At 58.2% G+C, this 25126-nt stretch overlaps 1 protein-coding gene and 1 long non-coding RNA gene across 2 annotated transcripts in view; both read right to left on the minus strand.

The window, feature by feature from the left end:
- Positions 1-6490: 6490 nt before the first annotated feature.
- On the minus strand, positions 6491-11566 carry LOC135364382 (uncharacterized). Its single transcript, XR_010411311.1, has 3 exons — positions 11159-11566; positions 8562-8707; positions 6491-6966 (listed from the first exon to the last, which is right to left on the minus strand). It is a non-coding gene; the product is annotated as an uncharacterized LOC135364382 (long non-coding RNA).
- Positions 11567-21172: 9606 nt separating this feature from the next.
- TAB1 (TGF-beta activated kinase 1 (MAP3K7) binding protein 1) overlaps positions 21173-25126 on the minus strand; it is a 31914-nt gene continuing 27960 nt past the window's right edge. The window contains exons 10-11 of the mRNA XM_045872496.3: positions 24391-24553; positions 21173-22858 (exon numbers count right to left, since the gene is read on the minus strand). Of these exons, the coding sequence (XP_045728452.1) occupies positions 22651-22858; positions 24391-24553 (371 nt within the window). The 3' untranslated portion in view covers positions 21173-22650. The remainder of the gene's footprint in view (positions 22859-24390; positions 24554-25126) is intronic.

The raw sequence follows: 25126 nt of genomic DNA on the forward strand, positions 1-25126 counted from the left end.
ATTTAGAAAGGTCTGGCACACAGCAGGTGCTCAGCAGGTAGAGAAGCTGAACACTGGCGTGACTGATGAATCCAGCTCCCCTGTGTGTCCCAGTCACTTCGAGGCCCTAAGCCTCAGTTTCCTCATCTGTAAAATGGGAGTAATCACTGCCCAACATCACGCTGGAATCTGGACCTTTCCAACTTCTCCCTCCTCACTCACTTCTTGTCCTAGCTCTAAGCCACCAAAGAGGATGTAGGGGAGAGTTGGGGGCAGGGTGGGGGGCTTGGTAGGTGGCCCTCCTTCCCCGGCCCCTCCTCTAGGGCCTGACAAGGAAGCTGTGCAAGCCTGAAAGCTGAAAGAAGCCCAGATACAAGATTAGCCAGCCCAAGGCGGTGTCACCTTATAGCTCGGCAGTCCTCTTTCACCTGGGGCCCATTTGGCTCTGTGAACAATTGCTAGGTCTGTTGCCCCTTCCCGCAGCTGCCGCCTGGCCCGCGGGAGCCACATTCCTCCCGCCCTGGGTCATCTCCCTCCTGGCCCTGGGTCCCCGAGGTGAGGAGTCCCTGACCCCTGCCGAGGGCCAAGCTCCAGCCCTGCCAAGGCTCCTGGCAGGCAGGGAGCGCGGCGTGAGCTGGCTCCTAGCCTTCGGTGTCTTCATCTGCAGGATGGGCTCGAGGCTGGCTGCCTGACCGCATGTGGGTTGCCAGCAGGGCTATTCAATAAACGTCAGGTTCGCTTCCTTCTTTCTGCCCTGCTGGATGAAGTCACCAGACCGGCAGCCTGCCCTGCCCTCCCCCACCTGCACTCCCTCCACTCCTCCATGAATGAGCCCCTCCCAGAAGCACACCGCAGGCAGCCCTCAGAAATGCTTGCCATTTCTCCAACCTTTCTCAGCCCTGACCCTTGGCGTATCTTAGTCTTTCTGCCCAGAAAGCCTTTCTGGCAAATCTTCTACTCATCCTTTAAGACCCAACCCAGTGTGCCCTCCCCCCAGAGGCCACTGCGACTTCTGGGTCCCAGAGGGCTTGCTCACGCCCCATTGGGAGAGTACCCCCGTCAGGGCCTTTGCTGTCCCTGGTCTCTGCCTGCAGTGCCCTTCCCAGCCCGTCTGCCCATCTCTAAGTACTCATTCCACCCATCCCAGCGTCCAGGGCAAACCCCATCTCATCCGGTGCCCAAGTGCTTCCAGAAAGGCCCCGAAGGGAGGCCAGGATACCAGGCAGGAAGTGCTCAGGATCCCAGCCTCCCGGCCGGGCCTCTTCAACACAAGAATGAGATGGGGTTTGCCCTGACGCCTCGCTCAGTGCTGGGAGACAGAGGGCTCTAAGGCAGGGGTCCTTGATGGCTCAAGGTTTGTCTGGGCCAGGTCCAGTTGCCTGGATGACCTTGGACAAGTCTTCTCTCTACAAGCCTCAGTTTCCACATGTGTTAAGTAGAGGGGATGGATTAGACAGGGGCCAGGAATCTCCTGAAATTCCCTGTCACATGGCATGTGAACGCGTGAGCATGTGGGAGTGCGCATCACACGTATAAACATGGGTGTTAGTCTGCGTACGCTTGGATGTGATCATGCACTTGCTTGTGTGAACGTGTGTGTGAGTGTGTATGTGCGTGTGCATGCACATGCATGGTTCTCTGGGAGAGGGTCTCTGCTTGTTATTGGATTCTCAAAGGGTTCAGGCCCCGGGTGAAGGACTGCCAAGTTCTCCCGCACAATTCCTTGGTGTTCCTCCCTCAGTGGGGACTCCGGTCAGCCCTCCACGGCTCCGCCTCTGTCCTTGCAGTAGCTTCCCTGTTCCTGCTTCTGCTCCCTTCCCACAGAAGCGAACGGTCAGTGTGACTCTGGAAGGCACAAGTCAGATCACCTCCCACCTCCGCTCAAATCGCGCTGTGGCTCCCACTCAGCCAAAGTGAGGTCAGAGTGCTATGGGGGGGGAGGTGTCACAAGTCCCCGCCTGGTCTAGGTTGGTGCCTCCCTGGCCCCCCTCCTCCACACTGTCCCTGTGCTCATCAACCTGCTATGTGGTGGCTGTTTCTTCCATCCAGACCTCTCTTCCCCCCAGGTACCCATGGGGCTCCTCCTTTTTCCAGTGTCAGTGCAAATGCAGGGCCTCCCCCAGCACCCTTTAGGGTACGGCTCCCGATCCCTTTGTCTACTCTCCTTTCTCCATAACACTTTTTTTTTTTTAAAGATTTTATTTATTTATTTAACTGGCAGAGAGAGAGAGACAGAGAAAGAACACAAGCAGGGGGAGTGGGAGAGGGAGAAGCAGGCTTCCCGCCAAGCAGGGAGCCTGATGCGGGGCTCGATCCCAGGACCCCGGGATCATGACCTGAGCTGAAGGCAGCCGCTTAACCAACTGAGCCACCCAGACGCCCCTCTCCGTAACACTTCTGACCACCTAGCCTACAAGTTAACTTCCTATGTTTCTTGTTCTTTTGCTTGTCTCCCCCCACCCCTGCTCCCCAGAACATAACACCTACCAGGACAGGGATTTGTCTGTCCTGCCCCCACTGCTGTCACCCCAGCACCTAGCACAGCCTAGCACATAGTAGGTGCTCAATAAATACTGTCGCATAAGCTTCAGACCACCTCCTTCCCTGGCCCTCATGCGCAGTGTCTACTGTGGGGGGGCAAGGGATGGCGGAAACCCAGAGAGGACAGCACTGGCCTTCCAGGCAGGGGAGACCTTGAGACTGAAACAGTCCTCCTGTTAGGGCTGGGACCGCTGCGTGGATGCAAATGGATGTGACCCAGGACGCCAATCGCTCTTGGTACCATGAGCTGCACACTTAGGTGGGCCCTGGCAGCCACTCCTTGAAACTCGGGAGCCTGCTGTCTGCAAGCCCTCCTCCTTCCCCGGGCAGCCCCCACCAGCCCCACGTGCTGGATCCCCATGTGAGGAACAGAGCCCACCCGATGGCTGAGAGGCAGAGCCGGGACCTGGACCCCAGAGCCCAGTGCTCTGGCCAGCAGGCGCCAGATTCCCTCTGCGTCTTCTCCCTCACGGCAGCCAACCCCACAGAGAGAGGAAGGCGAGCACATGTGGGGTGGGGTGATAGCCACTCACTGATTGGGAGCCTACTGTATGCCCGCCTCTGGGCTCCAGGCTGCGGCAGAGCAGAGAGGAATCAGACTCTCTCCCCTGCCCCCAGGGGGACCCCGACCAGTGGATGAGCCAGAAAGACAGCAGGGAGGCGGCCACACGGTCCAGCTAGGGGGCTGGGAGGGTGGAGGCAGCATCAGCTGGGCCTCAGAGGCTGGGGCAGATTTGGAAACACAGCAAGAGAGGGGAAAGGGCATCCAGGCTGAGGATGGATGGGTAAGGAACTAGTCATAGCTAGAAAGTGGGGGCGCAGGGTGCGTGGAGGGAGTAATTCAGCCTAAGAAACCCCCACAAGCTCCAAGGGCACCACAGGTGCTGAGGGAGGGCTTGGCAGTGACACCCACTGCAGCCCACGGCCAGCCCAGGAGGGGGACCTGCAGGAGTGAGGCTCGGGGGCTGGGTCGCAACCAGAGGTCACACCAGGGGGAGAAGTAGACACGCCCACACCCGCAGGTGGGTGCCCACACCGACGCATGCATGGAGCAGGCCCCCATCTGCTGGTGAGAGCACCCGCTGGGACACTCCCTCCCCTTGTGTCTCGCGCACATGCACCCCGGAGCCTGGTGCACACAGACCCACAGACACACTCCCTGTGCACACACACAGAACACGCGTCTAGGGCGCCTGGGTGGCTCAGTCGGTTAAGCGACTGCCTTCGGCTCAGGTCGTGATCCTGGAGTCCCGGGATCGAGTCCCGCATCGGGCTCCCTGCTCGGCGGGGAGTCTGCTTCTCCCTCTGACCCTCCCCCCTCTCATGCTCTCTATCTCATTCTCTCTCAAATAAATAAATAAAATCTTAAAAAAAAAAAAAAAAAGAACAGGCGTCTACACCCACAAGCTCTGCTGGGCACTCCCCACAAACTCACAGGAGAACATTCCACAGGGCCACCCCAGGGAGGGCAGGGCAAAGCATGCTCCCCGCCCCCAGAACCGCCCTCCTGCCTCCCAGTACCCTGCTTCACCCGGCCAGCACCTGCCTTGGCAAAGGGGCCTCGAAACACCATCAACAGAGCTGAGGCACGAGCGGAGCGATGCTGAGTCCCACCCTGTCCATCCTCCAGCGGCCTTGGCTTCTGGGGCCCTTCAGCGGGGCTCCATCCTCACGGCTGCTGAGCCAAGTCCCTGCCTGCACTAGGGGTCTTGGAGATGCCTTGGGTCAGCAGGTTCTCTTGTCCTTGTGACAGCCAGGAATCGGAGAAACAGGGTGCTGCTGGGAGTCTTGCTCAGGGTCCAGGCTGTGCGCTGGAGCGGGGCTGATGGGCGGAACTAGAGGAAGGGAGAAGTTCACCCACGAAAGGGAGCTACTGTCAAGGCCTGAGGCTGTCGGAACTTCCCCGATGGGGCGGACTGAGCCTCACGCCCGTGACCTGGGAGGGGCCCCAAGGGCATCTCCTGCGGCACCCAGTGCCCTCACGCCTGTGGGGGGGGCCCTCGCGGCACCGCGGCAGCAGGGATCCCGGGACAGCTTCGGTGGCTGCGAGAGATCCGGGCGGTGGGCCGGAAACCGGTCAGAACAAGCCAGTTTCTTCATCGGCACCATGGCCCTGCCGTGGCTCCACCACTGCTCTCGGGCTCTTTAGCGACTCCTCCTGGGATGGACGTTCCAGACCTTTCCATGCCAGCCGCGCTCCCTTTGGCCCGCTGTCCCCCCGTCGCCGGGGCCTGACTCGCACACACACCCGAGGCCTCTCGCGGCCCCCAACGGGCCGTCCTCCAGGTTATGCAACCGGCTTTTGCGGTGAGGCTTCTGGAGCTGTTGCTCGCTTCCTGCAAGGGGCTGCGCTCGCAGCTTGGAGAGGCTCAGGTGCTCAAAAAATTCTGGTGTAAAGAAAGCTCAGCCGTGTCATGGGCTAAGACCGTGGATTAGAACACGGATGAAGACAGCGAGGCTTGAGTTCTGCTATCGTCGCTGCTTTGGGCCATTTTCATCTCCCTATGCCTCAATTTGTCCTTTTGTACCAGGGGAGGAAGAAGTGTATCTACTGCGTGGGATTATGTCAGGAGTAGGTTCAGACATGTTCAGTGCTTGGGACATAGTGAGTGCCATTATTACCACTATTACTGCGGCTCATAGGTGGTCAGTGCTCAGAAACTGGCTGTTCAGAGTCGTCCCCCCGCCCCCACCATGACTTCCTTCTGGAATCTTCTAGTTGGGAGGGGTCTTTGAAAGCCCTGGAGTTCCAGCCCAGTCCATTGCACAGTGAGAAAACAGGGACCAGAGAGGGGCTGGGGCCTGCCCAGGGCCATAAGAAGCTAGCTGCTAGCACAAGAGCCCATAACCATGGCCTTCAACCATGGCAGTGCACATGGCCCAAGGCCCTGAGGCCCAGACCACTTGCCTTGGCTGGGCATTGCCGCCCTTCAGGATGTTTGACCGCTGCCTCTGGCCGGGACTGGGGCCGAAAAGGTCTGGGCCCCATGATGTGAAGAGGCCCTGCCAGGGCTGGGGCCTGTGCAGAAGAGACACCCTGCTTCTGGTACCTTCTCTGGAGGTCAGAGCACCCACCCTCAGCTTAGGATCAGGATCTTCAATGAGTCTAGACTTTGTAGGGCCTGCTGGCTTTATACCTTCTCGGGGGGATGTTGGTGGCATGGGCAGGCTGTGGAGAGAGTTGGGGTGGGAGTCAGGAGCCAGGGTTCTAGAACAGTCCACACCCCTTGACTCACTGAGTCACTTGTACAGTGAGGGGCGTGGCCTTGGGAATTCCTCAAAGTTAGATGGGCTCCTCTCCCAGGTCACAAAGCCAATTCTCTGAACTTGTCCCCACAAGGCATGTCACTCCTGGCAGGGGCGAGGTAACTCAGGCCAGGGAAGGGGGATCATCGGGTGGGGGATGGTAGAGGCCATGCAACAGGTCAGGAAGGGGCCCAGCTGAGCAGGGAGCCTCCTGCCCAAGGGTCTGACTCTCCTATGGCCTTAAGTCTGTCAGTGCAGACACATGACCCACACTGGCCCCTTTCATCCCTTCTGCCCCAGGGTGGCCTGTCCTGGCAGAGGGTGGGTAGAGAAGGCCGGAGCCCAGGGACGGAGGCCAGGGCTCAGAGTCCATGGGAGGGGATGCGCGGGCCAGACTGTCTTAGTGCCCACCAGGATTCCCATCACCACTGCCCTGCCCTGCATGCCCCCCAGGAACTGCCGGACCACCTCCAGCCCTGCAAGGCCCCCACCAGGGCTGCCAATGCTCCCTGGGGCTTGGAGTTTCCCTGGAGTACAAGAAAGAATCAGGATCCCCTGTGCCTTGCCGGAGGGAAGGTAACAATAGTGCAGCTGCTGGGGAAAACAGTATGGCAGTTCCTCAAAAAATAAGACACGGACTTACCATGTGATTCAGCAATTCCACTTCTGGGTACATAGACCCCAAAACTGAAAGCAGGGACTTGAACAAATATTGATGCACCCATGTTCATAGTATTTTTATTCACAATAGCCAAAAGGTGGAAGCAGCCCAAGGGTCCACTGCTGGATGAACGGTCTGTGCATACATCGGAATATTATTCAGCCTTCATAAGAACGGAAATGCTGACGCATGCTGCCCTATGGGTGAACCTTGAAGACGTATACAAAGCGAAATGAGCCAGTCACAAAAGGACAAATACTGTATGACTCCACTTACACGAGGTACCTAGAGGAGTCAAGTTCATAGAGACAGGAAGAACGGCGATTGCCAGGGAATGGGGAATTACTTTAAACGGAATAGTTTCAGGGACACTGGGTGGCTCCGTCGGTTGAGTATCGGACTCTTGATCTGAGCTCGAGTCATGATCTCGGGGTCCTGGGATCAAGTCCCACGTTGGGTTCCGTGCTCAGCAAGGAGTCTGCTTCTCCCTCCCTCTCCTTCTGCTCCTCCCCTTGTGCTCTCTCTCTCTCTTTCTCTCCCTGAAATAAATAAATAAATAAAATCTTAAAAAAAAATTCAGGGTACAGTTTCAGTCGGGGAAGATGGAGAGCTCTGGAGAGGGATGCTGGCGAAGAGAGCCTGACACGTGAAGGCACAGCGTGCCACAGAACTGCGCAAGGTCGAGTTCGTGTGATGTACATTTTACCGTAACGATTAGGAAAAGGAATTAGGAGGTGGGGAGCAGGCCCCGGGGGATGGGTAGAGCATGATTAACTCTGTGACCCCAGCAAAGGCCCTTGACCTCTCTGTGCCTTCAACTCCTTCCCTTCGAGTGAAAGAGGAGAGGCGTGTGCACCCTGGCCCCGGGTTGTCAGGAGGGTTTTGTGTGAGGGGCTGGACGGAAAGCTCTTAGAGCACGGCCCGCGCGGAGTGGTCACGCCTGCCTTGCTCTTTCCCCATTTCTCAGGTGAGCAAACTGAGGCACAGAGAGGTAAGGAACTTTCCCAAGCTCACACACCTCATGAGGGGCAGGCCAAGAACTGAACTCCAGAGTCCGTGCTGGGTGAACACTGTCCCATTCCTGAGGACTTCGGAGGGTGGAGGGAAGGATTTGCATGGCTTCCTCCCCAACAACCAGTGAACCTTGCTATCTGGAGCCAACGTTTTTTCAGAACCTGTGAGGCCAGGCTGAGGTAGGGCTGCTGGGAGGAAGTTTCTCGGCTTCAGGAAGGCCCAGGGCAGGGCTGGCGGGGGGCAAGGGCCAGGCATTGTTCACCGCCCGCCCAACACCTCAGCAAAGCCTGGGCAGGGCCTGTAGAGAGTTGTCACCAACAAGAGGAGCAGGCCCGGCCTCATTCCCCACTGGGGCTCAACCACCTTACCCTCGGGCGCTGGGGAGCAGGGCAGCTGGGGCCAGGGAGGAAAAGACCCAGATACCTGAAGAGAGAGAGAGGGCTCTGAGGCCTTTGGGCCCCTGGGCCTGGCCAGGGCCAGCCTCGCCTTCTCATCCCCCTGCAGCCAGGCCCTGGAGCTTCCTGGGCCCTCCCTCCTCTGCATCCCCGGGGGTCACCATCAACTGTCCCACGCCTGTCACACAGGAGTCCGACGGCAGGCAGTGGCCCACTCTAAGGGCAGGATCCTTGGGTGGAAGAATGGCTGCCAACAATTCCTCCCATCCCGGTAACTCGGCCACACAGTCCACCATCTTGCCTCCCCTGGTGTCTGGGTAGCCTGTGTGTGGGAAGTGCGTTGACCAACAGGATGACTTGGAAGTGACTGAGAGATTTCAGGCCTAGGCCTTAAAAGGCTTTACAGTATCCATTTCCTCCAGCTTCAAAGCCAGAGCCACATAAGAAAGAGGAGGACCCCACTAGAGAAAGGCCATGTGGAAGAAGCCCTAGAAACCATGAAGGGAGGAGAGAGGCCCTGCCCACCCCTGGCTGCCCAGCCAGCCCTGCTGCAGCCCCAGACCCATGAGGGAGGCTGGTTGGGCGCCCCATAGGACAATGCATGCAGTAGAGAAGAGGGGTCCCTGCCCAGCCCTGCCCAAACTGCAGAATCGTGAGCAAATCCATGCTGGTAGTTGCTTTGAGGCACTGGGTTTGGGGGTTGTTTGTTACTCAGCAATAGTTACCTGATACACTTCAAGTCATGAAATCTTGTTTCTGAAATCTTAGGATCATGGAGCCTGTCAGACCAGGTTCAAGTCTTGCTTCCACTGGTGGTCTGGGCAAGGAACATCGCTTCTCTGGGACTCGGTTTCCCCCCAAACAGGGATACCTACTTGCACGGAATGGGGAGAGGACACAGAGGGAATGAGCGTGGAGAATGGAACACAGGTTGGCCCAGAGGTGTTGGTCCTTTCTGCTCTGGGACAATCTGATACAGATGAGTCAGTGGTGGCCACCAGCCGAGACCGAGAGGCTAACTGCGGGGATGGCACAGGGCATCTGCTGCCACATCTCTGCCAGTGCCACCAAACCCCTGCTGCCCACCTGTCCCCAGCTGGGGTCACCCACTGGGGTCACCTTCGTGGGGCAAGGTGTGGGCAGGCTCCACAAGCCCACAGAACCCAGGGTAGTGGGAGCCTGCCAGCCCAGAGCAGAGTGCTCCCCAACTCCCCAGCTCCCCCCCCTCACTGGGCTCTCCCCCTCCTCCCACCAGCCCATTTCTGGCTTTCCTATTGGAGAAATTGCCAGAAAGTGGGGCGTGCAGTCCACCCCCAGGGGACTGTGGGACCAAATTTCTACACAGGAAGGGCTTGTGCAGGGTGGGGTGATCTTAAGGAAGGGATGTCTTTTTCTTTTAAGTAAGCTCTACGTACCACGTGGGGCTTGAACTCATGACCCCGAGATCAAGAGTCCATGTTCTACCGACTGAGCCAGCCAGGCGCCCCAGGAAGGGATGTATCTTAAACTGCCCTCTGTAGCAAGCAGGTCTACTTGGGGCTGATGGGGACTGGGGGGTTACCAAGACCCCCCAAGACCACCCTGGAGCTGCCACCACTGCTGTTCACAGATGGTCTGTCCCCAGTGGGCGGCCACATCAACCTGCGTGCCCAGTTTTGCCCTCCCCATCTCCTCCCCTCCTTCCTGTTGGCCAGGACACGCACGCTGCTCGCTGTCTCCTGGAAGCCTTGTCCCCACATGCTGGCCTCGCTTTATCTCGTTGGTCATCTCTGCACAGGAAGGAGCCTGGGTGGGTGCCAGGGCTGCCTAAGCAGATTATGTCATTCACCCCAGGGGGGTGGGTGGTTCAAAGCAACTGGGTCCTCAGGCTAGCCCCTAGGGGGCCCCGGGGCCCTGAGCTATCTTCACAACCAGACCCCAAAGAGGAAGCAGAGGCCCAGAGATGGGGAGTGGCCTCCCCACGCCACACAGCAGGGAAGAGATGGAGCTGAGCCTAGAATCCCCTTCCAGCTATCCCCACCCCCCCACCCCCCCACCCCCGCCCCCAGAGCTGCTTCCTGATCACATTCTTGGCAGCTCACAGGAAATGGCTTCTCTGGAGCTTAAGGGAGGATGTGACATGGCCCCAACTCCCCACACCCCATTTCCAGGGACCACTTCTCCTCTGCCACCGAGATCATCACCAACTTAAAAAACACTCATACCCATGGAGGACAGGTTCCCCACCACGATCTGTTCCTCCTAACACCTCGGGAGGGACCATCTCCACTTCATAGGTGTGGAAACTGAGGCACAGAGAGGTTCGGAGGACCTGGCGCTGGTGCGTATGGAGCCAGCCCTGATCTTCATATTGCCTGCTTTCTTTCTTCCTTTCTCTCTCTCTCTCTCTTTTTTTTTTTAAAGATTTTATTTATTTATTTGAGAGAGAGAGCACGAGCTGTGGGGAGGGGCAGAGGGAGAGGGAGAAGCAGACTCCCCGCCGAGCAGGGAACCCGATGCGGGGCTCCATCCCAGGACCCGGAGATCATGACCTGAGCCAAAGGCAGACACTTAACCGACTGAGCCACCCAGGCGCCCCAGATCTCCTGCTTTCCTGCCCCGTTCCCTCCAGCACCCAGCTCAGAGCAGGGAGTTTCTGCGAGCCATGAAGCCAGCCTTGTCTGTCCCCTCCACCTCCAGTCCTCCAGGCACTAGGCCCCGGCCCCGGGGGCAGGAGGAGGCACCGAGGGTCACATGGCAGACCCTGAGGCCACAGAGGAACTGTTACCTGGACCCCTGGCTCACAGGGAGGTGGGCACGGGCCAGGCCTCCTACCTTTGGGTTTGCAAACACCTGTGAGATTTGGGTCTCCGGGGCTGGAGCTGGGATGACAGCCGCCTCGTTCCAGCTGCCCCAGGGGATTCTGGGCCCCGCTGATCCCTGCAGTGTTCTCTCCCATAACCTTGAGCCCATCCTGCAGGAGGAGACGCTGAGCCTCCAAAGCCACACCGTGTAATGTGACGCCCAAATGGGGACAGAGACCTGGGCACACGCCCCAGGAACACCCCTCCAAGCTGCATAACCCTTGCCCTCCCTGAGGCTCCCTTCCCCTGCGGCCACACTGAGCGTGGCTTTCTTCTCACCCAGGCTGCCGGGTGGGCGCGGTATGAGGCTCATGGCAGGCCCGACCGGGCCCTCCTGAAGTGGGGCAGCCATCCCGGGAGGGGCCTGGATTGTGGACTTAGCTGAGGGCCCAGAGAAGGTGGCACAAGGACCCCTCCCCTGATTTCTTTCGTTTTCCGCCCGTCGCTTACTGCTGCTTGCTGTCATATGGTATACTCACTATTTCCTTGTTTGCTGTCTATCTCTCCCGGGGCAGGGCCGCAGCTTTGGTCCTCATCTGTGCGGTCCTAACGAGGAACTGTGCATCGGGTGAACGAGTGGCCATGGAGTAGGGCAGTGGGAGGCCAGTCCCAGAGGTGATGGGGCCAGGGCCAGGTGGGGTGGGGCTGGAAGAGGACGGATTCTGTCCAGGTGTGGGGGAGGAGGAAGGAGCTGGGGGGCCAATTCCCCAGTGGAATGTTTGATGGGGAAGGCGGTCCCCTTGGCCCACCACCCCTGACAGCTGGGCTCAGGCTGGGTCCCAGGTGTGACATCGCCGCTGGGCAGGGCTGGGGCCATGTCTCATCCCCTCAATATCCTCTGGGGCCAGGGCTGGTGCTTAGCCCTGAGATATGCCTGCCCCGCCCCATCTTCCACTCCTCAAACTCCAATCCCCCTTCCCCCTCCTCCTGGACGACTTCCTCCATTCTCCTGCTCCCAGCAACCTCCTGCCCACAAATTCCTCCTTCCTCTGTGCTTGTATGCACTCACTCGCTCACTCAGTTCTGAGACTGGCCCGGGTGATGGCCCCATGGGGATGCAAAGATGACCTCAAGAGACACAAACCTAGAAGCCAAGTCACAGCATTACTCAAAACCAGGCAATGCGTGAACGCTCTTTTAAAGAAAGTATTTCTCATGGATCCTGGGGTTGTCTTCAATCACTTTTATTATAATATGTCTTAGTTATGCATAGACACAGAACCAGAAAGGCTCTCATGCTCATTTTGGCCTCCAACAGGAAACCAAAGGAAAGTTATAGAACCGAATATAAAGAAGAGTAGCAGAAGCAACACAAATTCAAACTGACAACAGGAAAGGACCCTGCTGGCTTTCAGCACAGATGGGGCTGGTTCTCGGGGAGGGGCGGGGGGGGGTCCTCATGCCTCCCTGAGACTCCTCTGGTCACTTCCCTGTCCCCCACCCTGCAGGGCCCCAGCTGGGTCAGCGCCTGCGCAGTCCCCTGAGCTGCGCACTGTCCCCCTCCTTCCCCCCCCAGTGACTACAGTCTCAACCACCCTGGCCAACGGGAACCCAAACACATTGGGCGGGTGGCGGGATGTATTTGTTTTAATTATGGTAGAATATACACAAGATAAAATTTACCATTTTAACCATTTCTACGGGTACAGTTCAGCGCTGTGCGACCACCACCACCACCCGTCTCCAAAACTTGTCCATCCCAGTCGCTCCCCGTGCCCCTCCCCCAGCTCCAGGCGACCACCATTCTACTTCCTGTTTCTGTGAACTTGACTCCTCCAGGTTCTGCATATGAGGGAACCATACAGCATTTGTCCTTTTGCAACGGGCCTTATTTCGTTTACTCTAATACCCTCAAAGTTCGCATGTTGTAGCAAGGTCAGAGTTTCCTGCCTTTTATTTTACTTTTTTTTAACTATACTCCTAATGTGGGGCTCAAATCCACGACTTCAAGATCCAGAGTTGCATGCTCCACCCACTGAGCCAGCCCGGTGCCCCTGGATTTCCTTCCTTTTTAAGGCTGAATAACATCCTATTGTATGTGTACACCACATTTTGCTCTTCCATTCATTCATTCCTCCACGGGCATCAGTGAGTGGTTGCTTCCATCTTTCCGCTATTGTGAATAATGCTGCTGTGAACATTAGTGTATGAGGATCTCTTCTGTTCTTACTTCTTTTGGGTGTATACGCAGATATGCGATTGCTGAATCACACTGTAATTGTGTGTTTGATTTAGGACTTATTTCTAATGTGATTGTTCAGATGACCCTAAATAGGATTACAGCCAATTTATTTTTAATTCATAGATTCAACACCCACAAAATTTTATTTTATTTTTTAAAGATTTTATTTATTTATTTGACAGAGAGAGAAAGAGAACACAAGCAGGGAGAGCAGCAGAGAGAGAGGGAGAAGCAGACTCCCCACTGAGCAGGGAGCCCGATGCGTGTCTCCATCCCAGGACCCCGGGATCATGACCTGAGCCGAAGGCAGATGCTTAACTGAGCCACCCGGGCGCCCCGACACCCACAAAATTTTAAAAGCTCATACTCTGCAGCTTCTGTCCCGAGACTCCAGTGTGAGACACCCTAGAGCTGCCCCATCCAGTGGGGTGAGCATGAGCCACGAGACCCGGGACGGGGCTGGCTGCGTTCCGAAGTCCAACACGGGGGAAATACACCCATATTTCAAAGACTTAATATGAAGGAGAGCTCTTGTTAGTCGTATCTATGTTGATTACATGTTGAAATGATAATGTTTTGGCTATACCGGGTTCATGAAACAATAGCATTAAAATTAATTTCACTTGTTCCTTTTTCCTTTTTAAAATGTGACTGCTGGAGAATCTAACTTGGCATTTCTGGCTCGCATTGTCTTTGTGTTGGATGCTTAACCTAGCAGGTTAATCCAGGTGCTTTCCAAGCCTAGAGGAGCTGCCTAGAGCTTGGAAGCCTTGGTTTTCTCATATTTATTTTTAATTGAGGTGAAGCTCACATAACATACAATTACCCATTTCCAAGTGTACAGTTCCAAGGGGCACTGAGTGTTTTACAGTGCTGTGCACCCACCACCTCTGTCTAGATTCCGAGCCTCTCATCGCCCCAGAAACATGCGCCCATTAAGTAATCACTCGTAATTGTCCCCTCCCCTGCCCCTGGCAACCACTGATCTGCTTCCTTTCTCTATGGATTTGCCTATTCCAGACATTTCATTTAAAAGCAATAATACAATATGTGACCTTGGACGTCTGCCTTCTCTCACTGAACACAATGTCCTCAAGGCTCATCCCTGTTGTGGCAGGTGTCAGAGCCTCATTTGTTTTATGGTCGAAGACTACCCCGTTGTGCGGGTACCCTGCCACTTGCCGACCCCGTGGACGGACAGTTGGGTCATCTCCGCCTTGGCTCCCTGCGTGACGCCGCCGCCGACATTTGTGTATACGTTCTGTGTGGTTGTATGTTTTCATTTCCTGGGACTGGAACTGCTGAGTCACATGGTAATGGCTGGTTCTTTTCGTCGTTTTTTTTTTTTTTTTAAGATTTTTTATTTATTTATTTGAGACAGAGAGAATGAGAGACAGAGAGCATGAGAGGGAGGAGGGTCAGAGGGAGAAGCAGACTCCCCGCTGAGCAGGGAGCCCGATGCGGGACTCGATCCCGGGACTCCAGGATCATGACCTGCGCCAAAGGCAGTCGCTTAACCGACTGAGCCACCCAGGCGCCCCTCTTTTCGTCGTTTTAACATTCGCCTTACTCATGTCTCAGAGTTCTGGACACACATCGTTACAGAGTCAACTGGGTCCTCAGGGTGCGTTAGGATAGACACCTGAGCGCCACTGAAGGGAGCTCAGGGTAGGGGGGGACTTGTTGGGGACCCTCCATGTCAGTATTTTTTTTTAAAGATTTTATTCATTTATTTGAGGGGGCGGGGGCGGGGAGGAGCAGAGGGAGAGGGACAAGCAGACTCCATGCTGAGTGCAGAGCCCCACGTGGGGCTTGATCCCACAACCCTGAGATCATGACCCCAGCTGAAATCAAGAGTCAGAGGCTCAACTGACTGAGCCACTCGGGCACCCCAGCATGTCAGTATTTTTAAGACTTTATTCTTGGGAGGACCTGACTCTCTGGAGAGGACCTTCAGGGTTCTGCCTGGGGGGTAAAGGCCTGGCTGCCGCTGGAAGTAGGACAGGGGACAGGGGACAGGGGGAAGGGGACAGGGTCCCCAGCACGCAGAAGGCCCTGGCACTTGGCTCCCTGTTTTCAGAATGATGCCCCACCCCCAGGCCAGGGACAGCTGGTTTACCATCAGCAGACATAACTCCAGTTTTCTGCTGGGGTTGGGGTGGGTGACCACCTAGCCGTCACCTTCTGGAAGGGGATTGGGGAGTCTGACTGCTCCTTACTTTGCCCCCACCCAATATCCCCACCTGGGGCTGAGCCCTTGCTGGCTGTGTGGGGGTCCTCACCCTGGGGCTGAGCCCCGCCTGCCCCAACTGGCTTGGGACATGGCTCTTCTGAGCCCCTAACTCAGCCCCCTCTACACTCACTTCACTCCCCAGCTTCAGGGCTGCACGGATATGGTCTTTGTCCAGCCTGCCTCACCCTTGTCTATACCTTAGCACAAAAGGAAAAGGACACCCTCTCTGTAGTCTTTCTGGGGTTTGGGGAGGGGGGAGATTTAGCAAGGGTGTTCAATCTGCCATCCTTAGACAAGCTGTCGGGCCAAGACTAGCCTGGCCGTCCCAAGAACCCCGCGTCCTTTGGAAAGATTCCAGCCCCCACTTTGGAGAAGCTTCCTGGAAGCCAGCTCCAGGAAGGTCCCCGCTCAGCCCGGGTCTCAGGACTCACTCTGGCCGCAGCTCAAGGCTGCCTGGTCGTGCCCAGAGACTATGAGCCCCTCCAGGGCAGGAGTGTCAGCTGCGTCACTTCTGGTCACCTTCTTTCTCTCCCCCTCCCCGCCCCCGCCACAGCCCCCGAACACGGTGCATGCGGCCGCTGCCCAGCCCACTTAGTAGCTGGAGAAGAAAGGGACGGACACACGGGGAAGGAGATGGAGACTGGGGCGAGGCGGGGAGATGAGGAGCAGGGAGTGTGAGGGGACATCGTCCGCTTTGGTCTCCATGTCTCCTTTACCTGCTCTTGGGCCCTTCTCTGATCCTTGTCCTGGGTCTTTGCCCCCAGAGGCGCTCAGAAGCTCCGCAAGGCTGGGACAGGGACTCAGGCGCAGGCCACCCCACTGAGGGCAACGTGGCTGAGCCCTGCTGGCCCCATGTGGCTCTGTGCTCATTTCATTTCACGGTAGACAGCGCTTCAGGCCCACCATCCTTTTAGGGGCCCACGGAAATTGTTTACTTTCTTTCCAATCAGAAGAGAAAAATTAACTTTGGGTTCAAAGAAAATGTTTTACTATATAATAATTAATCCATGTGTCTTAATACCACTGCAGTTGTAAAGTGCAATGTCTAAAACTTTTTGGGAGGAGAAGAGACCCACGGAAGTCACAATGTGTCTTTGCCCCAGCCCGGGGTCACCCACCTGCTTGAGCTCCTGGCCACTCCGAGTGGGTCCTGCTCCTTCCCTCAGGACAGCTGGGTCCAGCTCCCTCCAGTGTCACAAACAGCCCTGCGCAGATTGCTGGGACCCCGAGACCAGTGCCCATGGGTCCGTACCTCAGCCCCAGGTTCCCTGCGGCCCTGGGGCAGGGATGCCGGGGAGAGGGTGAGCGGGGAAAGGCATGCCCGGAGAGGGAGCTGATCCTAGTCAGGCCCTGAAGAATGAATAGTTCTCACCCTGGGGAACCGGCCTCCCGGGCAGCAAGGGAAGCATTGGCAACGATGTGCCTAAAAGGGGTCTGGCCCATTCACAGGAGGGTGGGGAAAGCTGATCTGGCTCTAGGACGGTGCGGGTTGGGGGCTGGGGTCCTTTGGGGGTTGGGGCCCCAGAGCTTCTTCCTGGTGCCTGAAATGCCTGTCATCTTCATACTCCTTCCTCAAAGTCATAGAAGCTTCCGGTGTGTGCATCACTTCCCAGGTCCTGCTGGGGCTCAGCCCGAGGGGTCTGTCTTCTCCAAAGGGACTGGAAACCCACCTCTGCTATTACTGCATGGCCTGACTCCCCTCCCAGGCCCTTCCCACCTGCCCTGTCAGCCCAGCCTGACGCTGCCCACTAAAGTGCACTGTCTCCCCTCGGGCCTCTGGAGAAAGGACGGCCTGAACCCCATGGCCCCTCCAGCCCCCCTCCCTGCCACCCACAGGCCCTTCACCCAAGCCCAGCACCATCTCAGATCTCAGAGGGCCCTTGGCACGAGAGCTTCCCTCCTACACTGGGGGGCGTCAGGATGTTCCATCAGGTTAAAGTGGCATGGACACATCCCCGTCAAAGCCCGGGAAGGGCCTTTGAAAATCATGAGGAAGCATCATGGTGCCGACAGAAAGTCCTGGGCTCAGATCCCCGCTCCTGTGTGATCTTGGGCAGCTTGCTTGTCCCAAGTCTGGGTTTCCTTCTCTCTTGGGCCGGGCCTCTGGGATTCATCCGCTCCTTGCTGAGTCTGTAACTGTGACAGGAGATACTGCATGTCAGGCATATGCCTGGCACGTAGTGAGAACTCGTTAAACGGTAATTGTCATGGTCTTGTTTTTACAAAAAGCTGAGCTGTATTTGGAGAAGAGACTGGGATCAAAGAGTTTCCGGTCCTCGTCCAAGGTCACCCGGGGGCACACAGAGGCGGGACGTCCAGAAGCCCCAAACCATGAAAGGCCACATGGAGGAGGCAGGATGGCAGAAGGTGGCCAGCCCGGCCTCCCCGGTCAAGAACCTCCAGTCTTGTCAGATCCCAAACTCATGGGCCTCCCTCAGGAGGTTCTGATTTGGGAGGCAAGGGCGGGGCCAAGGAATCTGTCCTTGTAATAAGCACTGGTCTTCGTGGCCCCATGGCCCTGATGTGCAGCCAGGCTGGGGCCTGCGGCTCAGTCCTCCCCCAGCCCCCCGGTGCCAGGCGGGCGTAGCCTCTCCTCACACACCCGTGCTGACGGGAAGTTCCTCACCTCCCACAGGCAGCCAGCAAGACGACATCCACCTCGGACGCCGTTGGAAAGTTCTTTCTGAGCTTGAGCAGACATCTGTCTCCCCAGACTCCCTAACCTGTCTGTATTTTATCTCCACATCTGTACAGGGGGGGCTAATGATAGGACCCAGGAGACCTTCAGACACAAATCCTGCCTGGTGGCTCTGGGTGTGGGGGGCAGCCCACAGGGGAATGAAGGCCTCGCAAGTCCCCACCTGACCCTCAGCAATGGACGAGTCTTAAGAGGGCCACCTGAGCCCCTCAGCCTGGCCGCCGCTGGGTTCCCCGGGGTGTGCCGGGCTCTAGAGATCCGTGCAGCTGACGTGGTGCACTTCTTAAAATGACTTGATAATAAGTAATTTTAAATGCTATTTCTGGAAAAAAAAAAAAAAGTTGCTTTTGTACTAAAGAAAACCATTTGATATTATGAATTTGACTGCAGAATTCACCTCGATATTCAAAATAAATGGAGACATCTAATTGCTTAGAAACCCCCAAACTCTGGGGGTGCTAGGGTAGTAGTTTTCTATAAGGTAATGGTATTTCCTGCAGAAAAGTTCCAGCTCTTCTCTAGGCAATTCATCTATCCACCCAAGTTCCTGACACTATTCTTAGACGCTTCTTAGACTAGCCCCCAGCCACTGAGCTGCCTGGAGGAGAGTCTAGGGTGGAGGGGGTTCAGGGGAGGTCTCAGGGCTGGGGGAGAGGACGGAGCAAGCTCACGAGTGACCAGCACAGCAGGTGCTGGGAGCAGGAGGCTGGAGCTATGGAAGGTTCTTGAGCTCAGCCCTGTCTGGACCACAGGATGGCTTTGCTGAGGTAGCAAGCATAGGAGCTTGATCATGGAGGGTGTGGAGACAGTCTGGGGCTCTGGCCTTGAGGGAGTGGCCTGTCCCTGTCCCTGCCCTAGCCCACCGTGTGACCTGAGAGAACGAAAGCAAGAAGGTGCTGGACCAAACAACTGATCCACACAGTCTGGGGTCCTCTGACCTCTCTGGGGGTCTCGAATGCAGGAATGGAGTCTGTGAACTGCTGTCCATATTCCTCAAGGCCAGCTGCCAGACACTGTGTCTGTCCTGGGGGAGGCTGCCCAGGCTCGTGGAAATGTCAAGTGCCCATCTTTGCTCGGGGCTGACATCACCTCTCTGTGGGAACAAAGCGCATGCTCATGCCGAGCCTGTCTGGATTGGCAGTGATCTGTGTCCTTGTTTGGTTTCAAAATAGGGGGCCCAGAAGGAAAAATCATGAAAGATGCCCTTGTTGGAAGAAACGTCGAGGAGCCCAGCGGATCCCCTCCCTCTGGGCTTTGGCTGAGACGAGGCAAGAAGCACACACCCACTCCCGTGTCTGGGTTCCTAGGGGAAGCTGCCAGTACACCTGCTCCATGGGAGGCCCCGGGGGGGAACCTTCATTATACAGGACTTTAGAGTCCGTGGGGGGCGTGGGGGGAGAGGGGAGGAAATCTTGTCCATTTCCACATTGTAGGGCATTCTTACCTCTCAGAGGTATGGCAACTCAGGCCTGTCTGGCAATCTTATCAACAAGTTGGTTGTTTCCTCATTTTAGAGATGAAGAAACAGAGGCTCAGCGTGGTCAAGGAACTTGTCCAAGGTCACACAGCTCATCACTTTCATTTAACATGTATGTGGAGGGCTACTGTGTGGCTGCCACTGACCTTGGGGCTGGGACCGGATGGAGTAAGGAAGACAAAGTCCCCCCCCTCACAGAGGGGTCATCTTAGTGGGTGAGAGAGGCAACACAGAGGCAACACAGATAAACAAGAAAAGATGTCAGGCAGTTTCTGTGAAGCAGATTCCACAGGGAGACGGGGCGGGATGTGGCTGGGGTGGGACCAGGGCAGGCCTGAGTCAGGATGTAGCATTTGTGCGGAGGCCTGAACGACAGGAAGGAGGCAGCCGTGTAAAGAGCCCGATCAGGTGCCTTTCCCTAGGACGTTCCAGTGGCCTGAGTGGCCCCTGACAGGTCCCACTGCTGGTGCTCAGCTGCAGGGTCAGTTTGTGAGAATTGGAGGACCAGATGAAGGCTGGACACACAAGAGAACAAATCCTCGTGAAGTTGGCCCAAGAGTGTCCATGGGGCTCCTGGTGCTGCCGGATGTCCCTGCGGCCTGCCCCGCCGCCTGTGGCCCCGGGGTAACAGTGGCTCACGAAGGCCTGCCTCATCCAGTCTGACCCAGGCCAGGTCGTCGATCAAGGCGGTGACTGAATCCCATCCTGTGAGGGGACCAGATGTCTTCGAGGGACAAGTGGACACAGGCAGCACGTGGTGGGCGGGCTTCTCAGGGAAACTGAGTGCTCTCCCCATGAGGCGGTGGGGGGTGGCTCAGCCCAGCGTGCGCGTCGGCAGCCCGCCCGCCTCGTACGTAAGGGCGGGCTTGCGGGTTTTGCAGCCATGCCTGGCTGCCCTGTTCTCTTCTTGGCCTGACTCTTGCCATTTCTGAGATCCTAAGACAGACTCCTCAACTAGCTCTCTCTGCCTCACAGCTTAATCTGCCAAAAGGAACCAGGAAGCCAAACCGGCGCCCCTCTCGGCCCCAGGAGGCCGGCCCAAGTGGAGCTGCGTTGACACAAAGCCAGCTGGGCAGGGCCCTGCCCCCCCACGCCTGGGGCAAAGCAGGTGCTAGGGGAGGCCCGGCGGGGTGCTGGGGGCTGGACGGGGCCATTTGTGACACGGAGCACGCGCACTTGTCTGCGCCTCAGTCACTCACCTGAGAGACGGTGCACCCACCGCCTCCCTCTCAGGGTGCTGGGCGGACACCAGGACTCCAGGTCTTGGGCCAGCAGTGCTCCCAAGGGCCTCTTGGGGGACAGCTGAGGCGAGCTCCACCATTCAGCAGGTGGGGCCCTGTGTCTCGAGCCCCTTCCGAGCAGAGGGGCAGGGGCATCTGGGAGCCTCAGACGCCACCACCCAAACACTGAGCTGTGCTTTGTTAGTTCCAAGCAGACGCCCTTGTTAGTTCTGTAGAGCAGGAAGAGGCCAGTATTTGTGGACTAGTATTTATAGAAAGTCCTCCACCCAAACAAAACCGAAATAAAGCAAAGGAACTGCCTGAATGTCCACTATCTGGTGACGGGGGAGGGCGCCGTCCCGGTGACCCGGAGCTGTCGGCCACAGCGCTGCTCACACACTGAGAGCTGGGCGCCCTGTCAGGAAAAGCAAGAGCTGCCCACGGCCCCGCCGCTGCTCACAGGGCCCAGAGGACGTGGTCTGCGGCAGAACGGTCCCCTCTCCAGATGTGGGGGGACTGGGGGGCGGGGGGGTGCCGGACACCCAGCACTGTCCCGCCGGGACGCAGGTCCCGTCAGAAGGCTGGTGCCGCCGGCTGCTGAGCGGGACCGGAGGAGGCATCCAGCCCCCCAGGCCGCTGCGACGTACCCGAGACCAGAGTAACAGCATTCTTAACACCCGATGTGTAAGACCACCTATTACTCTTTCTTTATTGCGGTAAAAAAGGGGTTCTATTTCTAGAGACCAAACAGCATCACAGCCATTCTTGGCAGAGAATTCTCTCTGTCCGCAAGCCCTCGCGACAGACTTTCAGTCTGCTCCCCTGCGGAACGGAGCTGGCCTCGAAATGCAGGGCGGGAGACGCGGTCCTGCCCCGCACAGCGCCCGGGGCCTTGGAACTGGCCTCCGACTGTCCAGAGGCTGGGCGCCCCGACGCCGCACAGGGCAGCCAGTCCCTGGGGCGTCGCGGGGCAGAAGCCTGGGGGCTGGGGAGCTGGGGAGGGATCCAGGGCGGCCTCCTGACTTCCGCTGCACCACTGACGGTGGGAGCCGGCACGTGTGAGTGCCCTGGGCCTGCCTCGTCCTGGGCCCGCAGGAATGGCCCTGCCAGTCTCTGCCCTCCAAAGGCAGAGAAGGTGTGCTCTCGGGGCCTGGGCTGGCCCGGTCCCGTCCCCAAATGTCTGCAAGAGTGGGGCGGGTCTCTGAAGCCCCTGGTCACCCAGGGCACCTGGTATCCAAGAACCTCCTTCCCACTGTTCTTTCAAATGCGCCCCCCGCCCCGACTCTTGACCTGTTTTTTCCTTAAAGCCGGCAGACTCATCGTCAGGGGTAAAGACGACTCCTTGTAGTGGCTCCCCAGCCTGTGGTGGTGAAGGGAAAACAACGCAGCACCAGCTCCCCCCGATCCGGGGCTTCCCCGCTCCTGGAGGAGCCTGACAAGAGCGGCCACGTCCTCACCTCTCCTGCACCCCCGTGACTGGGGAGGCCCAGCCACACCCAGCCTACCCCTCCAGTGGGCTCCAGGACGAGTGCTCCCCTTGGACCGGTCTCCCCTCGGTCCTTTTCACTTGAACTGCCCGTGTAGCCACCCAGGCTCCCCACGCCTCCCTTGGCCTTCCTGAACACTGACCACTGGCAACAACCTGGGGAGGCCCAGGGATGGGCGCAGGCTTCGAAGGTGCAGGTGCCCCCTGGGGCTCCACTCTGGAGGCTGAGGAAGGAAGGGGGGAACCCCTACCCAGGGCTGCAGGGGCAGAGAAAGCGGCGGCTGCCGGACCCATGGCATGCTGGGCCGCAGAACACCTCGCGCTGTGCCCCACACGGCAGGCGCCCCCCTCGCCCCCCGGCCAGCACGGCTTCTGCCCTGAGCCATCTGTCTGAGAAACAGCAACGGTCCTGGCTGAGTCTGCCTGGGGAGGGGCCTCCAGCCCCCTGTTGCCGGTGCCGGGGGCCAGGGCCGGTGTGCAGGACTGCTCTCCCAGAGAACGTTCTCTGCAGCACCGAGGACGGCGGGGTGCGAGCGTGGTGCAGGCTGAGGACTGGGCACTCCCTGGGCCCGCACGGCAAAGGCAGACCACAGGAAAAGGCCCATCCGGCCCCGGAGCTCTGGGCCCCCTTGTCCCCAGGCTTGGTCCTGCTCGGGCCACATCCCCCAGCTGGGGCTATGGTGCCGTCATCACACTCTGCTCGCCATGGTCCACGCTCCAGAGGCGGTAAAACTCAGCAAAGTCCACGTAAGGCTCCACACGGCCGCCCTCACCAGGCGGGAGGGAGTGCGCGGGCCGGGAGCGGAAGAGGCCTCCGTCCGAGCTGGAACTGCTGCTGTGCGTGTGCGTGGTGGTGGACTGCAGCGTCAGGGTCGGACTCTGGCTGTGGGGACCACAGGGCACAGTCAGTCAGGGACAGAGAGGCCCCTCAGGCCACGAGAGCCAGCCCAGTCGGATGTTCTCAAGGGCAGATGAAAACTCAAACGTATTTTCCAAGCTCTAGCTCTATATGGCTCCTTAAGTTAACTAGAATTTAACAGAACGGATCACTCGGTTCAAGGGCTTGATCACCACGCATCCCAGCGGCTACGGTGTCGGACACAGAACATCCATCTCCCCCAGAGCAGTGCTGAGCTAGAGGTGGTCCACTCCAGCCTCTCCAAATCCCACTGACCACAGGCAGGCAAGTGCTCTTCTCCCCGAAAACTGGCTGGGTGGGACAGGCCCCCTGTTGTCAGAGCTCCCTGGGCAGCCGGCTCTGCCACAAAGCACCTCACAGCCGGGCAGTACCTGCTAGCCGGCCGCCCCACACCTAGCATTGCCCACCCACAGCGGGGCCCACCCAACACCCAGACACAGGCCGAAGGGAAGGGCCGTTTAGGGGCCTCAGGAGCAGAGGTGCGGCAGGATGGCTGGTTCTCCCGCCTGGCCTGGGACCCCTGCTGTCCCGCTCTGCCTCTGTGGACACTGCTGGTGGTTTCCTCCGGGCAGCCCTGCACTCGGGATGCCCACCGCTCGGCTGCCTGGCAGGCCCCTCTGGCCCCCAGCAGCAGCAGCTCTGGTGGCAATGGGGGCAGGGAGCAGGAAGGCCCCCTGGGAGGCAGAGGCCGACAGCACCACTCCCTCCTGGGCGGCCCTTCCAATTGGCCACATCCTCTGAGTGGGCTGGGTGTGGCATCCCTATTATTCTGCGCAGGGCTGGAATGTGGAAACCAGATCCCCGCCTGGTGTGGTGGGGTTGAGGGGATGGACATTCCACAGAAGGGAAGGGGCTGGAGGGACACAGACCTGTGAGGCAGGTCTGCAGTGAGGAGGGGGGCCAGTCGGCTCACCCCTAGGCTCTGGGCCTCCTGCTGCCTCCGCCCCTCCCCCCTGCCTTAAACTAGACGACTCACTGTAAAGCTAAAATGGGACGCTTTAGTCAGAGCACCGGCTGTGACGAGCCAGCACAGGCCAAACAATGTCCCCCAAGCATGGATGCCACCGGGGAGGCTCCGAGATGGGGAGAAGATGGGAAAAGAGAAAAGAACAGGAGAACCTTCCCATTAAAAGAGAACGAATCTGTGGGACCCAGGGGAAAGCGCGAGCAGCAGGCTGTCTGCATTAGAGGCCTATCTCCTCCCAGCCTGCCTCGCCCACTCTGCCTCCGAACCTCCACCCCTCCCAGGTCTGGGTTCAGTGAGCTGCTGGAACCTGCAGGGCTGCCTCCTCCTGCCTCCGGGTCTGGGGAGGACCCCCAGGGAATGGAGCTGGGGGATGTGAGAGGCACAGGACCCCAGCGCACCTCACCCAACATCACTCGACCCCAGGACTCGGCCCGTGGCCACTGCTGTCCAGGTACTGAGGGCTGTCCCAGGAGGCAGGCTGTCCCAGGAGGCAGGCCTGCGGGAGGCTGGGGGCGGGGTGAGGGCTTACTTGGTGAGGGTGGGAGTGGCTTCGTCCAGGGTGGAGGCGCTGTGGGCCCCATTGAGCAGCTGGCCCTGGGAGGGCATGACGAGGGAGAGGGTCACGCTGGTCTTGCTGGTGCTCTGGGCGCTGGAGTACGGCACGGAGACGGGGTACACACGTCCTCCTGCAGCTTGGGGAGGAAGAGAGCAGTGGGCCGCAGGGAGTGGCTGAGGGCGGATCCCTGGGGTGCCGGGAACAGGGCTGCTGTGGGGCCTGCTGGGGGCAGTGTCTGAGGGGCCGAGTAGGTGGGCAGCGGCCAGGCCTGGCTCCCAACACTGCCCCTTGGGACAGTGAAGGGGTGTCTGTCTCAGGGCAGACTCTTCCAGGTGGCAGCTGGGGGAGGGGGGCTCATCTCAGCAACAAAGCACCAGTGGTACTTAAAGCAGGAGGAGAGTATGCGCTGAGCTGCCTCTAGGAAAGGGTTACTGCCAGGCTTCCCACGGTGCTCTCAGCCCAGGGGTAAGCTGAGGTTGGCCCAGCAAAAATCTGGTTGCAAAAACAAGTTAGAGAAAATCGGGTGACCCTGGTGTCCGTGGGGAAACAAATCCATTGCTTGTGTGCTAAGCCCTGCTTGTCTGAAAAAAGAAAAGGAAACACAGCCCCTAGGAATTGATGGTCTCGACACTGAGCAGTCCTGGGAGAGAAACAGAAAAGGACCAGCACCTCTCTTCCTGAGCAACCTGATCACAGAATTACAAAGGCA

This window comes from Mirounga angustirostris, unplaced genomic scaffold (assembly GCF_029215605.1).
Source record: "Mirounga angustirostris isolate CCGP_5_RB_7025 unplaced genomic scaffold, mMirAng1.0.hap1 SCAF_5, whole genome shotgun sequence".
Taxonomy (NCBI): Eukaryota; Metazoa; Chordata; class Mammalia; order Carnivora; family Phocidae; genus Mirounga; species Mirounga angustirostris.